The sequence below is a fragment of the Jaculus jaculus genome, chromosome 1 (assembly GCF_020740685.1).
Source record: "Jaculus jaculus isolate mJacJac1 chromosome 1, mJacJac1.mat.Y.cur, whole genome shotgun sequence".
NCBI lineage: Eukaryota > Metazoa > Chordata > Mammalia > Rodentia > Dipodidae > Jaculus > Jaculus jaculus.
This window is the reverse complement of record NC_059102.1, coordinates 1,849,949-1,872,152: the sequence shown is the minus strand read 5'-3', so window position 1 is coordinate 1,872,152 and position 22,204 is coordinate 1,849,949. Positions and strand designations below refer to the sequence as shown.

Here is a 22,204-nt window from a genome sequence, read left to right as displayed (position 1 = left end):
TTTTCTTGAGAGGGAGAGAGAATGGGCATGCTGAGGCCTTTAGCCACTACAAATGAACTCCAGACGTATAGGCCACCTTGTGCATCTGGTTTGCGTGGGCACTGGGGAATTTAATCTGTGTCCTTAGGCTTCATGGGCAAACACCTTAAAAGCTAAGCCATCTCCTCAGCCTCAGACTTTTATTTTGAAAAGGAAATTAAGCCAAGCATATTGACATATGCCATTAATTCCAGCACTTGGGAGGCAGAGGTAGGAGGATTGCTGTGAGCTCAAGGCCAGCCTGGGACAATATAGTGAATTCCAGGTCAGCGAGGGCTAGAGTGAGATCCTACATGGAGAAAGGGGGAAAAACAACAACAACAAAAAAGAACACGTGGAAAATTAAGGTGGGTATGGTGGCTCGTTCCTATAATCCTCAAGCTTGGGATGTTGTTGTATGAGAACACTGAGTTCAAGGCCAGCCAGAGATAAAGGTGAGTTGGCATGAAACCCTGCTTTAATGGGGCGGGCGGGGGCCTTTAATCCTAGCACTCGGGAGGCAGAAGCAGGAGGAGCCCTGTGAGTTCCAGGTCAGTTGGGCTACTATGGTGGGATCCTACCTCATAAAACCAAAAAAAGAAAAAGAAAAAAGAAACGACCCCCCCAAAAATGTATTCTGGTTACAGTAAGGGATCAGAGATTTGCACAGGATGGTATTTAGTCAGAAAGTGTGTTTTTGTTTTGTTCTTTAATTTTTATTTATTGATTTGAGAGAGAGAATGGGCACACCAGAGCCTCTAGCCCTTGCAAACGAACTCCAGATGCCTGCACCTCCTTGTGCATTGGCTTACATGGGCCCTGGGGAATTGAACTTGCGTCCTTTGGCTTTGTAGGCAAGCACCTTAACTACTAAGTCATCTCTCCAGCCCCTGTTTTGTTTTGTTTTTTTTTTTTTTCCTTCCTTCCTTCCTTCCTGATTTTTAGGGTAGGGTTTCATTCTAGTTCACTGACTTGGAATTCACTATGTAGTCACAGGGTGGCCTCGAACTTAGAGTGATCCTCCTGCCTCTGCCTCCCAAGTGCTGGCTTTAAAGGCATGCAACACCACACCTAGTTCTATTTTTGTTTTTTGGTGTGTGCGTGTGTGTGTGTATGGTGTCTCATTTTAGCCCAGGGTGACCTGGAACTCACAGTGATCCTCCTGTCTTCCTCCTCAGTGCTAAGATTAAAGACATGCACCACCACCACAGGCTGGAATGTTATTTTGCTTTGTTTTTTTTAATTAAGAAGAAGTTTTGTATGGACAAACTATCTGGTACCATTTCTCGTCCTGCCTCCATTCCACTGAGGGCCCTCTCCAGTGGGGTTGCTAGTATCACCATGGGGTTATGGGATATAAGAGCTATAGGGTCAAAAGGAGTACTTAGACTAGAAAGTTTTTGTTTTTGTTTTCTAATGTTCAAGGAATGTAGTAAGAATGTTGAGTGGCTGCATAGCAAAAACACTGAGCATGTGAGTGATTATTTCGCTTTACCTATAGATCATACTCTACTATGGTTCACAATTTCAGTTTTGTTAAGTAAAATTTCTGAGCATGAAATTAAGCATTAAATTTTATGTGTGGTTCACATAACGTTTTAACAAACGCTTTAACGTTTGAGAAAAGGGTTAGAATGTTGTGGCTTCATTTTATTTACCCTTTTTCTTTCAAGGTAGGGTCTCACTGTAGCCCAGGCTAACCTGGAACTCACTCTGTAATCCCAGGCTGGCCTTGAACTCACAGTCATCCTCCTAACCTCTGCCTGTCAAGTGCTGGGATTAAAGGCATGCGCTACCATGCTTGTTCTGATAGCCTTTTGGGTTGATGTTCTTAGAGTTTCTTAGTTTTCAGGATGGAGAATGAAATATTTTATGGAAGTAGTATTTTTCTTGAAGATTCTGATTAGATCTGATGGGCTTTAATGGTAGGGGGTAAATTTGGATTTCTAAAATTTGAAATCTCCTGACCTTAGGTAAGCCAGCTTCTGGTGATAGATGATGTGGACCTAGCCTTCCCAACAAGACAGCAGGCACCTGTCTACCTGTCACCATTATTCCTTCATGAACATGGTGAAGGAAATGGAGATGTCAAGTCCTTTAAGTTTAAATAGAAAAATACATTTAAAGTACTTTAAAATTTGGAAACAAATTTGTGACAGATGTTTTGTTTAGGAGATGAAATTAATGTAGTGAGCATTTAGAGTATGTTCCAGAACGTTACAGGGTACTAGGCCCTTTTTATAACTTGATTCTTTTGTTTTTATGGTTGTTTTTGTCTATGACAGCTTTATTGAGCTGTAACTCACTTAGCATAGCACTCATCCCTTTTAAGTATGTGGATGGGTGATTTTACAGTATGTTCAGAGTTTGCAACTGTCTGGTTTTTCCTAATCCCAGAAGAAACCCTGCAGTAGTTACTCATTCCCTATTCTGTGTCCCTCTCACAGCAAACACTGAACTACTTCCTGTTTCTGTGGGTTTTCCTGTTCTGGAATAAATGGAATTATGAGATGCAGCTGTCGATGTCTGCCGTGTTGCATTTAGTCAAATGTATTCATGCCAGGTTGGTCCATCCATTCACTCAAACATGGACTGTTGGTGTGTGGCCCCCTAGCAGTAGTGCTGTGGGAATGTCCCCGTACAGCTTTTTGTGCCTTACTGCTTGCTCAGGGGTGATGGATGTAACACTGTTGAAGACCTGCCTTCCTGTTTGTAAAGCAGTTGCAGTGTTTTACATCCCACCATCAGTGTGTGTAGGTTCTGATTTCTCTGTCTTCATCAGTCCTTGTTATTGTCTCACTTTAGCCTTATTCTAAGAGTTGGAAAATAACTTCTTTTTTTAAAAAATATTTTATTTATTTGTTTGAGAGAGAGGCAGATAGAGAAAGAGAGAGAATGTGTGTGCCCACTGCAGATGAACTCCAGACACCTATGCCAATCAAACCTGGGTCCTTAAGCTTTGCAAGTGCCTTAACAGCTAAGCCATCTCTCCAGCTTGAAATACCTTATTTTGATTTTCACTTCCCTGGTGATCATTGATGTTGAGAAGTCCTTCCTGTACTTATTTGTGTATCTTTGAAGGAATAGCTATTCAAATCTTTGTGCATCATAACTTATCTTTTTGGGAGGCTATGTTTCATGTAGCCCAGGCTGACCTTGAACTTGCTGTGTAGCTGAAGATAACCTTGAGTTTCTGGTCCTCTTGCCTGCACCTCCTTAGTGCTTAGATTACAGGTGTACGCCCCAGGCGTGTATGTGCCACACTGAGAATCAAAGCCAGCATGTTATGCAAGCGCTGTACCAACTGAACTATACCAGTTTGACTTACCTTTTTATTGTTGAGTTATTAAGAATTAATATTGGATTACAGGCGTGCTACCACCATGCTGGACAAGAATTCTGTTTTCCATTTATATAAAAGCCAGAGGACAACCTCAGTCCAAAGATGGGCAACTTTTTTTGTTTCTTTGAGGTAGGGTTTCACTCTAGTACAGGCTGACCTAGAATTCACTATATAACCTCAGGATGGCCTTGAGCTCACGGTGATCTTCCTGCCTCTGCCTCCTGAGCACTGGGATTAAAAGGTGTGTGCCACCATACCCGGCTAACTTCTTTTTTTTTAATTTGACGCAGGATCTCTTATTGGCCTGAGCATACCACGTAAACTAGACTAACTAGCTGTTCATCATGCCCTAAGGATCCTTCTTTCATCGCCTCCCCAGTGCTCTTACACCTTGCTATACTCTGCTTTTTTATGTGGGTACCGGGGATCAAATTCAGGTCCTCATGCTTGCAAGGCAAGTACTTTACCAACTAAGCTATTTTCCAAGTCTCTTGAGAATTTTGTTTATTTTTATTTATTTATTTATTTGAGAGCAACAGAGAGGAAGAGGCAGATAGAGAGACAGAATGGGTGCGGCAGGGCCTCCAGCCACTGCAAACGAACTCCAGACGCATATGCCCCCTTGTGTATCTGGCTAACGTGGGTCCTGGGGAATCAAGCCTTGAACTGGGGTCCTTATGCTTCACAGGCAAGCGCTTTACTGCTAAGCCATCTCTCCACCCCTCTTGAGAATTTTTTATATCAGAGTGTGGGAAATGGCTTAGTAATTGAAAGTCTGCTGGCTTGAGGTTCAGTTCCTCAGCCACCCACATAAAACTGGACAGGCATTTATTTGCAGCAGCAAGAGACCCTGGTGAACCCACAATAATAAATCGATAAATAAAAGTAAATAATTTGATTAAGGTCAGGAGATTTCAAACTTTAGAAAGCCAAATTTAGCCCCTGCCATTAAAGCCCATCAGATGTAACACTATCTTCAAGGAAAATCCTACTTGTACAAAATATTTTATGCTGTTTCACTCTCCCCATCCTGAAAAATAGTCAATCCAAAAAGCTGTCAGACCAGGTGTGGTGGCTCACACCTTTAATCTAGCACTTGGAAGGCAGAGGTAGGAGGGTTACCATGAGTTTCAGGCCACCCTGAGACAACATAGTGAATTCTACATCAGCCTGGGCTAGATAGGTAAGGCCTTACCTCGAAAAACCAAAAAACATTAAAAATAATTAAAAGTCATGGGCTGGAGAGATGGCTCAGTGGTTAAGGAGCTTGCCTGCAAAGCCAGGGGATCCAAGTTCAACTCCCCAGTACCTATGTGAAGCTGGATGCACAAAGTGATGCATGCATCTGGAATTCATTTGTAGCAGCTCAAGGCCCTAGCCTGTCCTGTGAAAAAACTCCCTCCCAGAAGGGGTCCTGTTGTTTGTGGAAAAACGGGTCTAGGGGACTAGGCTAGAGATACGAAGTCAGATGTCTTGCATTTCTAGCAAGTGCAAACTTCCTTGTGCTTTTCACCTTCAGGAGTCCAGTCACCCTAACTCTACCCCACTCTTACTTGCCTTTGCCTCCTGAGGGCTGGGACTAAAGGCTTGTACCACCACGCCAGGCTATTTTGATTACATCTTTTGAATTTATCTTTTGTTGCTTGAGCATCTACTGTTACATATAAATGACTTAATAGTTGGCCTAGTCCCTGGGCACAGATTTGGATCCTGTTTTCTTCTAAGTTTTGTGACTTGTGCTCTTATTTTTAAGATTTTCATGCATTTAAAAAATTCATTTTAAACTGGGCATGATGGCACATGCCTTTAATCCCAGCATCTCAGGAGGCAGAGGTAGGAGGCTGTGCATTTGAGTCCACCCTGAGACTGCATAGTGAATTCCAGGTCAACCTGAGCTAGAGTGAAATTCTGCCTTAAAAAAAAAAAAAAAATTAGAGCTGGGAGAATGGTCCGTGGTTATAGGCACTTGCTTGCAAAGATTGATGGCCTGGTTTCAATTCCCCATTTTCCGTTTTGAATTGTCTTGACAGTCTTGTTGAAAAATCATTTGACCATAGACAAAAGATTGTCCTTATGCCAGTAACATGATTCTTGTAGCTTTACACTAAGTTCTTAGGTCCAGAAATATGAGTCCTTCCGTTGTGTTCTTTTTTATTTATTTTTGGTTTTTCGAGGTAGGGTCTCACTCTAGCTCAGGCTGACCTGGAATTCACTAGTCTTAGGATGACCTCACACTCAAGGTGATCCTGCTACCTGTGCCCCCGCCCCCCAGGATTAAAGGCGTGCACCACCACAGCCAGTGTCTTTTTCGATTTTTAAAAAATTATTATCATGTGCATGTATGTTTGTGTGTGTGTGTGTGTATGTGCCAGTGTCTTGCCATTTACTACAAATGAACATGAAATGTATGCACCACTTTTTGCATATGCCTTTATGTGGGTGTTGGGAATTGTTAAGATTGCAGGCTAGAGAGATGGCTCAGTGGTTAAAGGCAGTTGCTTGCAAAGGCTTATGGTCTGAGTTCAATTTCCCCAGACCCACGTAAAGCCAGATGCACAAAGTGGCATATGCATCTGGAGTTCATTTGTAATGACCCTTGCCTATACTTCTTTCTCTCCATTTCATAAATAAATAAACAAACTTATTTTTAAAAAAGATTGCTGGGCTGGAGATAGGGCTTAGCAGTTAATGAACTTGCCTGCAAAGCCTAAGGACCTAGCTTCGATTCCCCAGTACCCACATAAGCCAGATGCACAAGGTAGTACATGCAGCTGAAGTTCGTTTGTAGTGGCTAGAGGCAAGTCCTGGTGTGCCCATTCTCTCCCTGTCTGCCTGTTTCTCTCTCTCTCTTTCTCAATTAAATAATTTTTTTAAAAAAGATTGCTTTGACTGTTTTTGATTTGTATTTCCAGGTACACTTTAGGGTCAGCTTGCTACCATCTGCAGGGCGTAGGGGTAGGGCTGGCATTTTGATAAGTATTGCATGTCCCTTGATATTTTAAAGCATTTTGGGGAAAATTGCTGTTTTAACCTAGGCATATGTCATCACGTCCAGCCATTTATGTGTTTCTCTGAACAGAGCGTTGGGTGGTGTGGATTAGAAGACAATTTTAGAAAGCCTGGCTAGTGGTACATGTCTGTCATCTGTTTACTGTGGACTGTTCCACTCTGTTCTCCTGTAACACTAAGACAGGGCAGCCACCCCTGCTCACATGGTTGCCACACCCTCTGCTTTTGCCCTAAGCCTAGTTGACCAGCCAGCATCCCCTGGCCACTTGCAGCTCTACCGAACCACCCTTTGCTACACTTCACACTTCATTCATGTCCTGGGAGGTCTCATGAGGACAGAGTTCTCTGAGCCACGCCTGCCTTAGGGCAGTTCCTTGGGTTCAGTTGGACTGAAAGAGAAAGCATGATGTCTCCTTTCTTAAGAATTTTCTTCCTCTGCTCACCCAAACCAGTTTTGCCTCTTCTATTTCCTTGCAGCTAAGTCCTTGTGCTGGGCATGCGTCTTCTCCACTTCCTGGTGGAGAACCCTTCCAGCCCACCGTCTGTGTTGGTTTCTCGCACCTGCTGTTCTCCCATGCTTTCTGACTCCTAATTTTGAGCAGTAAGTGCTACCTTCCTAGTGTAATAGCAGATAGCTTTTCAGATACATTACTTTTAGCCCACAGGCACCCCCAGAAACAGTTGGCTAGCAAGTGTTTGTGACATCAGTATTGTTACAGGGAAATATTTTTCCATGACTGAACTAACTTGCATACTTTATTTTTTCAGGGAGTTTTTTATTTTTCCTGGAGCTAGTGATTGCTTAATTTCTTCGTAAGATTAGTTCTCTACCTTTTAGTGCCCTTTGTAAACACTCCCATCTGATGGCCTTGTCCTCTTCCTCCCCATAGACCAGTTCTTGCAACTACAGGCTGGGTCTCATCCAGTCTACTACCCTCGCAGCCCTCAGGTCTGCTGGACATGTAGCTCACATCAAATGCTTTTTCCTCCAGTTTTTAGAGGTTAGTTCCCTGCTCTCCCTTCTTGTTTTTTCCTCTCTCATTTTGCCAAATTGTAGCTTCCAGAACTTTTGTGTTACAGGCTTTGGCTCTCTGCATTTTAAAACCAGTTTTATTCTTTGAAGCCTCAATCAACCTTGATTGAAAAGTTGACTTGGGATTGTTTTTTCTCAGAATTTCAAAGATGATTGGTAGTATTGCATCATTGCTGTGTGAGACATCTATTCTTTGTGTCTGGCCCTTGCGTCTCCTCTGGGAATGGTTGGGGTGTCCTCTATCACAGTGTAGATGTTCTCATTCTGGGTCCAGGCCTTGGTTATGTTGGTGCACTTGACATTTGCCCAGGAGGCTTATTCCAACCCTTTGATCCATTTTCTTCATTTCTCTCAGAACTTGAAGATGGGCCCCTGACCGCCCTCTGGTGGCTTCTTCCTCCCCACTGTCAGTTCTTTTCGCTCATCGCTTTAGAAGAGGGTTTGCACTGCATTTCAGGTAGCACTGCTTCCCCTTTCCCAGCATCTAGAAATAGGTTGCTATTCATTGAGAACCTTGCTGGATGCTGTGATGCGAGCTGCTTCCCAGGTCTGCTTGTGAGTTCACCCACCTAAGTTATGCAAAGGTTGTGCTCCCCATGCTGCTGGTGGGAGCACCGTTAGGTGGAGGCTCTCCAAGATGTTACTGGTCAGTTGTGACCCTTTGTTGATGCACTGTCTCTGTCTCCTCCAAGTTCCTTTATTTCATTAATTTTCTCACATGTCTGCAGATCCTGAGCTATGAATTATGTCTTAGAGTGTACTGTGAGTACAATAGCAGTTCTCTTGAGTTGAGCTAGGATGGTGGAATGCTAACCTGGCAGCCAGCATCTCCAGAACAAGAAACAAGAGTAGTGGGGGGTGGAGAGATGTCTCAGTGGATAAGGTGCTTGCTTGCAAAGCCTAATGACCCAGGTTTGATTCCCCAGTACCCAAATAAAACCAGATACACAAAGTGGTGCATGCATCTGGAGTTCATTTACAGCAGTCTCTCTCCCTGCTTCTCTCCCTCTCTGCTTGCAAATAAAAATTCTTTTAAAGAGTAGTAGGATGTTCTAATGGGATTGGTGGAGTTCTGAGCACCTGCATTCCTAAGCTGACTTCCTGGATGTCCATGGCAGAGCTGAACACTTAGGTTATAAGGCTCTGCATCCTTTCCTCCTTGTCCTCCTCACAGAAATGGCTCAAGCCCCCCTGTCACATAAATGCCTTCCACTCCCTTCTGACATTTTGTTGTGGGGCTGGAAGTCTAAGATTGCTCAGAATAGCTGGGGACTGTCCCAGCACCAAAGTGATCTAAACAGCAGGACTCTGCAACAGCCACCTTAGAGTGAAGAGCCTAGCATCCCCTCTATGCCACAGGTTGGCTGAGCAGAGACCCAGTGCTGCATGGCACAACCAGGAGGCGCTGACTGTGCTGTAAGCCAGCTCCGTGGTCGAAGAGTGACCTTGGCCAAGTCCACTGCAGTCTGGAAACAACTCAGCCCTGCTTTGGTGCATGCTTGCTTTCACCTGTCGCTTTGTACAGCAGTCTGTTCCCTGGTTCTGTGAGCTTGTGTTGGGAGCTATGAACCAAACCTTGGCTATGTTAACAGAAGCTGCCATATAGCAAGTTTCTACTTCCTCATCTAATATTCAACTACCAGAAACAAAGAAATCATATGCTTGGGTGAATACTCCCCCATGCTGCTGGTAACTGATGAGGAAATGGACATTGCGGCTTAACCAGTAACTCTGTGATCTTTGGCCTGATTATATCCCCTTCCCGCTACAACCTTATATAAACCTACATGTAAGAATAAAATCTCGAGACCTTGATAAACACCTTGCTTGGTCTCCTTTTTGTGTCTGTTTGCCTTCTCCCATTCAGGTTAACTTCCCCTTGGGTCCTTGTTCAACTCCCCGCTGGCCAGGGCAAGTTTGCCCAGGTTTGACAAGAGAGCAGCTCTAACCTGGGCCTAAACATACTTTGTGGCTTAATGAAAAAGACTTCTCACCTTGGCAGTCTTGGGAATTTCTCTTATAAAAGATTCAGTTCATTTTAGTTAAGTTTGAAAGTTTCTGACATCTAAAACACCATTAGTTTTGTAATGATGCCTCTTCTCTGGGTATACGCGACAGATTTAGGGCTCTTCGTCCAGTGGTGAAAATTTTAGCTTCATTTAAGCAAATTAGTTATTGTTGTGTAATTTAAAAGTGATGGGCTAGGGTGTAGCTCAGTGGTTCATTGCTTGCCTAGTGTGTATGAGGCCCTGGTTTTAATCTTTAGGGGAAAGGGGCTTCCCATAAGAAGTAGCCCAATTACGCATGGTGGTGTGTGGCTGTAATCAGATCAGAAGTTCAAGATCCACCTAAAAAGGAAACGGGAGGGCTGGAGAGATGGCTTAGCAGTTAAGCGCTTGCCTGTGAAGCCTAAGGACCCCGGTTCGAGGCTCGATTCCCCAGGACCCACGTTAGCCAGATGCACAAGGGGGCGCACGCGTCTGGAGTTCGTTTGCAGTGGCTGGAGGCTCTGGCGCACCCATTCTCTCTCCCTCTCTCTCCCCCTCTCCCTCCCTCCCTCTCTCTCTCTCTCTCTCTCTCTCTCTCTCTCTCTCCCCCTCCCTCCCTCCCTTCCTCCCTCCCTCTTTCTTTCTCTCAAATTAATAAATAAAATATATTTAAAAAAAAAGAAAACAGGAATGGTCCTGTCCTTGTTCCACATCCCACTGATGTCCTTGGAGAAAAGCAGGCTCCACAGTGGAGTCAACCAGCAGTGCCCTGTAGTCAGCTGGCTGAGATGTCAGCAAGGACCTAATGAACAGGTGAGCAGTTAAAGATGTTTGCTTACAAATCCTGTCTGCCACAGTTTAACTCCCAAGCCACCAACATAAGCTGGATATTAAAAGTGGCACAAGCATCTGACATTCATTTGCAGCAGCAAGATACATGTAAATAATTAATTTTTTAATTATATCCCAATGTGGCTATTGAAGGGCACTCTTCTGCAGTCTGAGCTTTCAATTCCACTACTTATTGGTAGGAAGGCTACTTGTGGCAGTTGTATCTCTACAAACTTCCAACTTAGTAATAGACACGTGCCTCAGCTGCACCCGGCAGTCAACCTCTAGCACTGGAGCATCGACTACTGTCCTAGAGGCGTGCAGTGAGTCAGCTGTCTGCAGTGTGGTGTGCTGCCTGAACCAGTCATGAGACCTGCTCCCCCACAGTTCGTTGTGGGCCCTTTCCATAGTCTGGTGGTAGTCCATGCATAAATAAGAAAAGGGGCTGCTCTAAGGGCACTGCACGACTTCAGCAGCCTTACTTTGTTATTCTTTGAACTCATGGTCTTTACCTCTGGTGAACTCCTGTGAGCCTTGTGGTGTCTCACTGCATGATGGTGTTGCATTAAGGGTACATTGGCAGTGAAATAGAACTTGTACAAATTTCTGTGTAGAATATTAAAATATCTGTATTACTAGCATGTAAGACTTATTTAATATTAGGCATGCACTTTAAATTAAGGCAACATTTTTCTAGAACCACCCATGTATTTTTTTCTCTATTTTGTTTTCCTTTAAAAATTAGTTTTGGGGAAAGTGTCAGGGGGGAGGGAGGGAATTACCATGGGATGTTTTTTTATAATAATGGAAAATGTTAATAAAAATTAAAATTTTTTTTAAAAAATTAAAAAAATAAATAAGTGGCCAGGTTAAAAAAAAATTAGTTTTGGGGGCTGGAGGGATGGCTTAACGATTAAGGTGTTTGCCTGCAAAGTCAAAGGAAAAGTCAAAGGATCCAAGTTCACTTCCCCAGGACCCACGTTAGCCAGATGCACAAGGGGCACAAGCGTCTGGAATTCATTTGTAGTGGCTGGAGGCCCTGGTGCGCCCATTCTCTCTCCCCCTCTTTCTCTGTCAAATAAATAAATAAACAAACAAAAATAAATAAATAAATAATTTTTGAGAGGCTGGAGCGATGACTGTGGTTAAGGCACTTTTCTACAAAACCTAACAACTGGGTTGAATTCCCCAGTACCAATGCAAAGGCACATGCACAAGGTTGTGCATGCGTCTAGAGTGTTCTCAATGACAGGAAGCCCTGGAGCACCCATATATTCTCTCTCTCTCTCTCTCTCTCTCTCTCTCTCTCTCTCTCTTCCCCCCTCTTGTAAATAAATAAAATATTTTAAAAATGTACTCTGCCAGGTGTGGTTGTGCGTGCCTTTAATCCCAGCACTCAGAGGCAGAGGTAGGAGGATCTCTATGAGTTCGAGGCCACCCTGAGAATACAGATTGAATTCCAGGTCAGCCTGAACTAGAGTGAAACCCTACCTTGAAAAAACAACAACAACAACAAAAATTAGCTCTAGGAGCTGAAGGAGATGGCTTAGCAGTTAAAGGTACTTGCTTGCGAAGCCTGATGGTCCATATATATGTAAAGCCAGATGCACAAAGTGGCAGATGTGTCTGGAATTTGTTTGCAGCTGCAAGAAGTCCTGACATGCCCATACACACGCTGTCTGTGTCTGTCTCTCTCTCTTTTTCTCTCTCTGTAATAGGATATTTTTTTATAAAATAAAATAAATAGAAATTACTTAAATTTTTTTCTATATCCTTAAGTCAAGACAACCCAGTCTAGGTAAAATGCTCCAAGTGTTGGGTCAGCAGGGTCACTTTTGTGAATCTATGTGTGCTAATGGGCTCTATCCCAGATCCCAGAAGTGACCAAGAAACATATTTGCTGTGAAGTTTTTGTTTCATTTGGGAAGATAGCTTGTATATGTTCATTATTATTTTGATTTTTTTATGTTCCTCCCAACCATCAAGTGTGATTGCTTCTGTCTTTTTTTGACAGCTGACATCATCTCTACTGTTGAGTTTAACTACTCTGGAGATCTTCTTGCAACAGGAGACAAGGGTGGCAGAGTTGTTATTTTTCAGCGGGAACAAGAGGTCAGTAATTACACCCCACAAATAAAACAGCATCCTTAACCCTGTGCACATCACTTTCCGAGAAGAGCAGTTCTCTCCTCAGTGTCAGATTTCCTTTATGTTCAGTCCTGTTGGGTTAGCTGTGCAGATTCTTATTTCAGACACTACTTTAGAGGTGACAAGAGATCTGCTCCCCATTGTGGTCACCTAAGTTGGCAGTGCATTGACCTGGAGTGGAGAGAGGCTTGCCACCCTGCACACTGACTCTGAGGGAGCAGATGAGTCAGGGTACTTAGAATGTCTTTTGTTTTCATTTGACAGTGACAGTCTGAGGCACACACACCCTGTTCAGCTGTCTTGTCTGCAGCACTGACCAGCATTTGCTACAGAGGCAAGGTGGGCACAGATCCTAGATGAGCAATACTGTGCCCTAAAAGCCTATAGGCTTCCCTGTCCTTGGGGATGGAGCCACAGGTGACATATCAGGGGTGGTTTTAGGGCATTCCTCTTTTGGAAGGAAGGGAACACTTCACACAAAGAATTGGGCATTGGGAATGATATATAGTGGCTACTGGGGTTTGGAGAGTTTAGAGGAATTCTGGGTCCTTGTGTCCCAGAACAAGACATTGGACAAAGACTTACATGGATATCAGCAGACAAAGGATCTATTAACAAAGAGTACACTTTGAAGGGAGGAAGCAGCCAAAGAAGGGAGACATTTCAAAGCTGGAAGTGGAAGCCAATTATTTATTTACTTACTTATTATTCATTTGCAAGGAGAGAGAGAACTGGCTTGCCAGCACCTCTTGCCACTGTAAAAGAACTATAGATACATGTGCTACTGTGTACATCTGTCTTTACATGTGTACTGGGGAATCAAACCCAGGTTATTAGGCTTTCTATCTTAGCCACTGAACCATCTCTCCAACCTTGATTCAACTGTTTTTTGTTGTTGCTGTTGTTTTGTTTGTTTTTCAAAGTAGGGTCTCGCTATAGCCCAGGCTTACTAGAATACAGTATGTAGTCTCAGGGTAACCTCAAACTCACAATGCTCTCTCTGCCTCTGCCTCCTGAGTGCTGGGATTGAAGGTGTTTGCCACTATTCTCGGCTTAGTTTTCTTTTCTGTCTCTCTCCCTCTCCCCCCCCCTCTCGCGCGCGCGCGCTCTCTCTCTCTCTCTATGTATATGTATATGTATATGTATATGTATATGTATATGTATATGTATATGTATATGTATATGTATATAATTTGTTTTACAGAGAGGGAGAGATAAAATGAGCATGCCAGGGCCTCAAGCCACTGCAGACGAAATCCAAATGCGTGTGCCCCCTTGTGCATCTGGTTAACGTGGGTCCTGGGGAATCAAACCTGGGTTCTTTGGCTTTGCAGGCAAACACCTTAACCACTTCGCCATCCCTGAAGCCCCTGACTTAGCTTTGACAGTGGTTTTTTCTTTCAGCCTTTGTGTAAGACCTTCACGAAGGACTTCGCCAATACTTCATCCTACTGGCCCTGGAGAGTTATCCCAACAGAGAAAGAGAGAGTATGTGTGTGTATGTGTTTGTGTACACACATGCATATGTTTGTGTGCCAGATCCAGAGGAGGAGAGAACTCAAGGCACCCTTCTCTGTTGCTCACCCAAATACTTCCTTCAGAGGGTCAGCCACAGCAGTTCTCTAGTCTCCACACCTGTGATGAGTTATGGATGTGTAGGCCATATCCAGACTTTCATACAAGTTCAGGCAAGTCGAATTGAGGCGGTCTCAGGCCCTCCCAGCCTTTAGCACTGAAGCCACAAGTGCTTACTTGCTGAACCATCTCCAGAGTTCCCAGAAGTCTTGGGGAGCTGAACAGGTGCTTTATATCTTGCCTTTATGGCATATCTCTGCCTAGAAGAACCACATAATCCTGTTGTGTCCATTGGCCAGAGAGGAGGATCCACCCCCTGTAGGAGGACCTGGCTGGAATCCAGGGATCACAAGTTTAGTCTGAAACTGTTGTATCTTGAAGGTTAAAAATACCAGGTCAAGCAAGAAAATATAATTATGCCAACCAGTGGTCTCAGAAAGGGCAGAAGCCCAAGAAAACCATAACTATGATTGTGGCAGGAGAGCATCTGTTGCAGTCAGATTTGCATTGCTGGTAGAAATCACCCAACCAAGAGCAGCTTGGGGGAAAAAGAGGTTTATTTTGGTTTACAGGCTCAAGGGGAAGCTCCATGATGGCAGGGAGAATGACAACATGAGTAGAGGGTGGACATCACCCCCGGGCCAACATAAGAGGATCAATAGCAACGGGAGAGTGTGCCAAACATGAGCATGGAGAAATTGGCAATAACACCCATAAGCCTGCCCCCAATAATACTTCAGGAAGTGTTAATTCCTAAATCTTTATCACTTGGTAACCTAGCATTCAGAACACCTTAAGTTTATGGGGGACACTTGAATCCACTACATGTTACTCTAGATGTCCTTCTGTAGCTCCATCTTGCACTGGCCTTGTGGGGTGTGTCCTTGTGGGGCCCTGTTCTTGCCTGCTGCTGCCCCCCACTCCCCGGCAGCCGGTCAGCAGCGCACTGAGTAAGTTCCAGTTCCCAAGATTGGTGCCTCCAACCCCGCAAGTTGTACAGAAGCAACAAGAGCAGATCCAGCTGCAAAGAAAGATGAAGTCGTGACATTTACATGAAAATGGGGACAGCCAAGGAGAATAGTATTCAGGGAGATGAGCCAGGCTCAGAAAGACATGAGAAACCCAGATTTAAAATCATGTGTGTTTATACACAGGGGTCATATGACGAAAGCTAGAAAGATCATGAGCATAGAGAGAGAGACCTAAAGGACGGTGGGCATTGCATTGTGTGTGTGTTTATACACGGGAGTCATGATGAAAGCTGGAAAGATCATGAGAGTAGAGGGGGAGGCTTAACGGACAGTGAGCATTGCATTGTGTGTGTGCGTGTGTGTTTATACACGGGAGTCATATGACAAAAACTAGAAAGATCATGAGAGTAGAGGGAGAGGCTTAACGGACAGTGAGCATTGCATTGTGTGTGCGCACATGTGTTTATACATGGGAGTCCTATGACAAAAGCTAAAATGATATGTGCATGGAGGAAGAGGCTTAAAGGACGGTGGGCATAGCATTGTGTGTGTGTTTATACATGGGAGTCATATGACAAAAGTTAGAAAGGTCATGAAAGTAGAGGGAGAGGCTTAACGAACGGTGAACATTGCATTGTGTGTGTGTGTGCACGTGTGTTTATACACGGGAGTCATGACAAAAGCTAGAAAGATCATGATAGTAGAGGGAGAGACTTAAAGGACAGTGGGCATTGAATTTTGTGTGTGTGCGTGTGTGTGTTTATACACGGGAGTCGTATGATGGAAGCTAGAAAGATCATGAGAGTAGAGGAAGAGACTTAACGGACAGTGGACATTGCAGCCACTTTCTCATTGCTGGGACAAATACCTAGCCACAAGTAGATGAGACGAAAGGGTTTGTTTCAGGCTTAGAGATTCTAGGGGAAGCTTCACCACGGTAGAAGCAGCTGGCTCACTTTATCATACATCCATAGCAGAGAGAAAGAGAGCATCAACAGCCATTGCTGGAGTAGCTTTCAACACACCTTAGTGCTGGACTTGAGATCCAACCCCAGAGACACCTCCTGTCAGAGCTCCACCTGCTGAAAACTAAGAAGCTTAATCAAAAATACCTGAGTCGGGCTGGAGACATGGCTTAGTGGTTAAGACGGCTTACCTGTGAAGCCTAAGGTCTCATGTTCGACACTTCAGATTCCCCATAAGCCAGACACACAAGGTGACGCAATGTCGCACATGCACACAAGATGGCACACACATCTGGATTGCAGTGGCTGGAGGCCCTGGCATGCCAGTTCTCTCCCTTCCTCCTTCTTGCTATCACACTCACGTTAAAAAAAAAAAAAAAAAAAAAGTCCAGTATGTTGGGCTTGCCTCAAAAAGAAAACAGTACCTGAGTCCATGGAGCTTTATCATTGAAACCACCACAGTGGGCAATGAAAATAGAACACGTGGGCTGGAGAGATGGCTTAGTGGTTAAGTGCTTGCCTGTGAAGCCTAAGGAACCTGTTTGAGGCTTGATTCCCCAGGACCCACATTAGCCAGATACACAAGGGGCACACGCATCTGGAGTTCGTTTGCAGTGGCTAGTGCCCATTCTCTCTCTGTGTCTGCCTCTTTCTTACTCTGTCACTCTCAAATAAATAAATAAAACTAACAAAAAAATTTAAAAAAAAAGAAAATAGAACACGTGATGGGAAAGTGCAGAAAGCTAGGGAAAGAAAAGGATCTGTTGGAGAGAAGGGCAGTGGGGGAGGGAAACAATGAGAACAGAGTATGACACATGCATAAAACGCCATGATGAAGCCCATTGCTTTGTTTGCTAACCTAAAACATTAACTGGGAGAGAACACACCTATCCACAAGCAAGCACAGTTGTGTTTCTTTCCTGCAAACTGCTTACCCTCAACGAGCCATGTTGATTCTCCAGACCCTGCCTAGAGAAGACACCTAGATGTAGAATCAAAGTATTGTGAAATACTCTTCCCCCCCACCTCCAAGTTCATTAAGTGTAAGCTGTACCTACTGGAGAATTTTTTTGGGCCAGCATAAGTGTGGTTGGGCTGGAGAGATGGCTTAGCGGTTAGAGCTTGCCTGCAAAACCTGAGGACCTAGGTTTGATTCCCCCGTGCCCATGATAGCCAGATGCGCAAAGTGGTACATGCATCTGGAGTTTGTTTGCAGTGGCTGGAGGCCCTGGTATGCCCATTCTCTCTCTTTGTTTCTCAAATAAATAATGTTTTTTAAAATATAAGTATGGTCCTCGGGATTTTGGCTCAGTGGTACCAAAATTTTCTTTGTATTGTGCCTCATTCCCTAAAATGGTTGTCTAATTTCTTTACAGAATAAAAGTCGCCCCCATTCTAGGGGAGAATATAATGTTTACAGTACCTTTCAAAGTCATGAACCAGAATTTGACTATCTGAAAAGTCTAGAAATTGAGGAAAAAATAAATAAAATCAGGTGGTTACCACAGCAAAATGCTGCTCACTTTCTACTCTCTACAAATGGTAAGAAGTTGTTGTTTTCTTTAAGTGATTATTTTGCTTAATGTTTTATGTATAACTTCGCGTAGCTGTATTCATTTTGAATTTTTGGAGAGAGTCTCACTCTAGCCCGGGCTAACCTTGAACTCACTCTGTGGCACCAGGCCAACCTCAAATTCATGGCATTCCTCCTACATCAACCTCTCAAGTGCTGGGATTAAAGGTGTGCAACACTATGCCCAGCTTGCTTTCTTTTCTAAATATTTGCAAGCAGGGAGAGAGAGAAAATGGGTATGCCAGGGCCTCCAGCCACTGCATACAAACTCCAGACGCATTTGCCACCTTGTGCTTGGGGAGTTGAACCTGGGTCCTTAGGCTTTGCAAACAAGTGTTTTAACTGCGGAGTCATCTCTCCAACCCTTAGTTTCTGTGTATGTACTATTTATAGAGAAAGAGGATGGGTGTGCCAGGGCCTCTAGCCACTGTAGATGAACCCTATACATGTGCTACCTTGTGTACCTGGTTTTATGTGGGTACTGGGAAATCTAACCTGGGTCCTTTGGCTTTGCAGGCAAGTACCTTAGCCACTAAACCATCTCTCCAGTGCAGAGTTTTTGTTGTTTTAAGTAATTCTAGAAGTTGTTTCTGCTTTAAGCTTTGTAGCTAGGGTGAACGGTGATAAGTTGAAAATTCAAATCCTGCAAAGAAAGCTGATATTCCTTTGTTTGTGTAGGTCTACATCTTTTATTATACAAGACAATGTTCAGCTATAATTAAAAATACTCATGTTCAGGTACTCCCAGCTTAGACAGCAACATAGGGCCAGCAGCACAATCATCAAATAATAGTCATGCATGTTACCTGTGGTTTTTCTTTTAATATGCATGATGTTTTTATTTTCAGATAAAACTATTAAATTATGGAAAATAAGTGAACGGGATAAGAGAGCAGAGGGTTACAACCTGAAGGATGAAGATGGACGGCTTCGAGACCCCTTTAGAGTCACAGCACTGCGGGTATGCACTGCCTTTTCTTTCTCCTTCTCACTGCTTCAGAAACTTTTCAAAAACAGTGTCCTGTGGGCTAAATGCCGTGTGGTAGTTTCTGCCTTTGACTTAAGAACACCTGGGTAAGCGTGTCCCAGAGAAAGCCACCTGCCCCAAGGAGTGCAGCTGGGGTTTCAAAAGTGGGTGGCTATCAGATTTGTCATTGAGGTTGAAGCTCTTGAACACTTCATTGAGGGAAGACTCCTTGGCAAGCTCACTGCAAAGCAGCCTCCTGGTTACTACTGGGAAAGGTGCGTGACAGCCTTGTCCTGACATGCTTCCTAGGGTGTCACTTGAGTACAAGTGATTTCCTGTCACATTGCTTTGAGGAAGCAAAAGGATTGTGATGGCCCAGTGAGGGATGTCCCTGCCACTGACACATAGACAGTGGGTGCACCTGGGACGAGCATCCCAAGGCCAGTCTGCCTCTAATTTCTTAGACTCATTTTGCCAGTTTCCATTGACATGAAGACAGAGAGGAAATGTAGTATGCTCAGATAGAGTTCAGAGGAGCTCAAATGTTCTGTTCTAAAACTGCTGTGTTTGCATCTGAGGATTAGTTTTGATGGCTCCTGTGGTAGAAGTTGTCAGTGAGTGAGTAGAAAAAAACCGGCTCTGGTGCTGCTCCTCCCTCCTGCCACCAGCCCAGGCCCTGCACATACACAGCCCTTCTCAGTCAGACCCCCTGCACATCCCAGAAGGTCACATGCTTAGTTTGAAATGCTCTCAAGTTCTTATTAACTAAGTCCAGTGTTGGCTTGATTTCAGTCCTTTTTTGATTTTTCCAAGGTAGGGTCTCACTTTAGTCCAAGCTGACCTGGAATTCACTATGTAGTCTCAGGCTGGCCTCGAACTTACAGTGATCCTCCTACCTCAGCCTCCAGAGTACTGGGATTAAAGGCATAGGCTACCATGCCCAGTTTGCAGTCCCCTTTTAAAAAAAATGTTTTTTTTTTTTTTTCATTTATTCATTTGTTTGTTTATTTGAGAGACCGAAAGAGGCAAAGAGAAAGTATGGATATGCTAGTACTTCATGCCACTGCAAACAAACTCCAGGTGTGTGCACCACTTTGTGCATCTGGCTTTATATGGGTGCTGAGAAATTGAACCTGTACCATCAGGCTTTGCAAACAAACTGGACCATCTTTCCAGGTTTGACTACTTAGCCATCCCTCCAGTCTTTTTTGATAAGGTGACCTAAGTAAAACCACCATATGGCTGAAGAGATGGCTTAATGGTTCATGGTCTTTGATTGTAAAGCCTGATGGACCAGGATGATTGCCCAATACCCATGTAAAGCCAGATGCACAAAGTGACACATGTATCTGGAGTCATTTGTAGTGGTGCTCCCATTCATTCATATATAGATAAAATCTCTGCTTGCTGTGCTGGAGAGATGGCTTAGCAGTTAAGGTACTTGTCTGCAAAGCCAAAGGACCCAGGTTCAATTCCCCAGGACCCACATAAGCCAGATGCATAAGGTGGTACATACATCTGGAGTTCATTTACAGTGCCTGAAGGCCTTGGCACACCCATTCACACTCTTTGCCTTTCTCTCTCTTTCTGCCTCTCTCTCTCTCTCATTAGAAAAATTTTTTAAAAGGTAGAAAGTAAAAGCTTTTTAAAGAAAAATCTCTGCTTGCAAATAAACAAAAGCTTAAAAAAAAAAAAACACTCTAGAGCTGGAGAGATGCCTTAACAGTTAAGGCGCTTGCTGGCCAAGCCAAAGGACACAGGTTTGATTTCCCAGTTCCCATGTAAAACCAGAAGCAAAAGGTAGCACATGTGTCTGGAGTTTGTTTGCAGTGGCTAGGAAGCCCCGATGTGCCCAGTCTATCTGCCTTGCTTCTACCTCTACCTCCCTTTCTCAAGTAAGTAAAATATACCCAGGCCCAGAAAGCCAAGTGCCACATGTTCTCTCTCATATGTGGATCCTAGCTACAGATGACTGGGCTTCTGCGTGAGAATGAAAATACTTAGTAGCAGAGGCCAGTAAGTTAAAAAGGAGACATAAAGGGAAGAGAAAGGAAGGGAGGAGGGTACTTAATAGGGTGATATTGTATATATGTAAGTACAATGATTGTGATGGGGAGGTAATATGATGGAGAGTGGAATTTCAAAGGAGAAAGTGTGGGGGGGAGGGAGGGAACTAACATGGGATTTTTTTTATAATCATGGAAAATGCTAATAAAAATTAAAAATAAATAAGTAAAATAAATAAATAAAAATTATTTTTTAAAAAAACTAATTGGTTGACAAAGTAAAACATCTGAAAAGTGAGTTTTACACATTGGCCCTGGTGAGAGGGCACAGTCATAGCAATTCTGCCATGGTCTTGGTCCATGTTTGGGTTTTACTGCTTGGAACTTGGAGTGAACCATTTGACCTTACCCAAGCAATAGTCAGAAATGTTCTTACAGGTTTTTCCTCTTAAATTATTTTAGTGCTAGAAAAGAGATTTTTTAAAAAGTTACCTTTCTGTTTGTTAGAATTATGGTTCTCTGTACTTGATTAGTTAGAGGCAGCAGAAAGTCATGGAAGGTGTGTTTACCCCTGTCTGAGGTTACTGTATCCCACAGCTTGATACTTGATACCAGACCAGTAGTGCAGTGAAAGTAGAGGTTTGTGTGCCCAGCTCTAAGGACAAGTGGGTCTCATGTCTTCCAAGGTGTTTCTATCCCTTTCTTGTTCACCAGGAGGTAGAACAGGAGAGTGACCTTGAGGCCATTAATAAGGAGCAGGTCATCTTCTTTTCAGTAAGATCATGTTACCTCCATAATGGAAGCAAGGAGAAAAAGCTTGGAACAGTTTTCTACCTTATACCTGTTGTCGCAGCTCTGCTCAATGGTTGGGGGGTGTTGCCTTTAGAAAACCCCAATTCATCCCTTTTTTAAAAAAAGTTGTTCTCTAAGCTTGTAATTTCTTTAAACTCAGGGTACCCATGAGTGTGACCCTCTTCATTATACATTTCCCCTCTGAGTCTCCTGGTCTCTGCTTTGACATCTGCCCTCTTATTTTTCCTTGAACCTCACCATTTGCCCTCTTAACTTCCCTACATGGAAAAACACATGGCAGATGTCATGCAAGTTCCTCTAAGTCTCCCTGCACAAGCTCCTACATTCTACTTTCCACTTGCTAACAGCTTTGCCATAATCTCTGTTTAAAGGCCTTGGTTTCTCATAAGTGAGCACCATGAACTCCCCTCCATGTACAATCCCAGTGTCCCTTAAATAAACCCCATAATTTGTGATTTCCTCCAAATAAACTTAATAATTCATAATTTTAAAAAAGTTGTTATTCATTTGCAAGCAGAGAGATAACAGAGGGAGAAAGAAAAAGAGTATGTGCATGCCAGGGCCTCTAGCCACTGCAAACAAACTCCAGATGCATGTGCTACTTTTTGCATCTGGCTTTACATGGGTATTGGAAAATTGAACCTGGGTTGTTAGGCTGTGCAGGCAAGTGCCCTAACCCACTGGGCCATCTCTCCAGCCAGCCCCATTCTTACCTCCTCCCCCATCCTTTTTTTTTTTTTTTTTTGGTTTATCAAGGTAGGGTCTCTCTCTAGCTCAGGCTGACCTGGATTTCACTACATAGTCTCAGGGTGGCCTCGAACTCATGGCAATCTTCCTACCTCTGCCTCTCGAGTGCTGAGACTTACAGTGTGCACCACCACTTCTGGCTTGTATACCCCTGTTACCTGTTACAAGTGATAGGCAAGTCTTATGCTGTGCCCTTTGTTTTGAATTACCATCTCCT

The 22,204-nt window shown here is 43.7% G+C and overlaps 1 protein-coding gene across 2 annotated transcripts in view; it reads left to right on the top strand.

Moving 5' to 3' along the window:
* The window catches only part of Ppp2r2d (protein phosphatase 2 regulatory subunit Bdelta), a 49,080-nt gene that overhangs the window by 11,829 nt on the left and 15,047 nt on the right, over nt 1-22,204 (top strand). Inside the window, exons 3-5 of one of the 2 annotated variants that reach the window (XM_045141841.1) lie at nt 12,237-12,334; nt 17,258-17,423; nt 18,303-18,415. In XM_045141841.1, coding sequence (XP_044997776.1) covers nt 12,237-12,334; nt 17,258-17,423; nt 18,303-18,415 — 377 coding nt within the window. Of the gene's footprint in view, nt 1-12,236; nt 12,335-17,257; nt 17,424-18,302; nt 18,416-22,204 lie in introns of those variants that run through there. The other variant, XM_045141842.1, reaches the window with a different exon arrangement.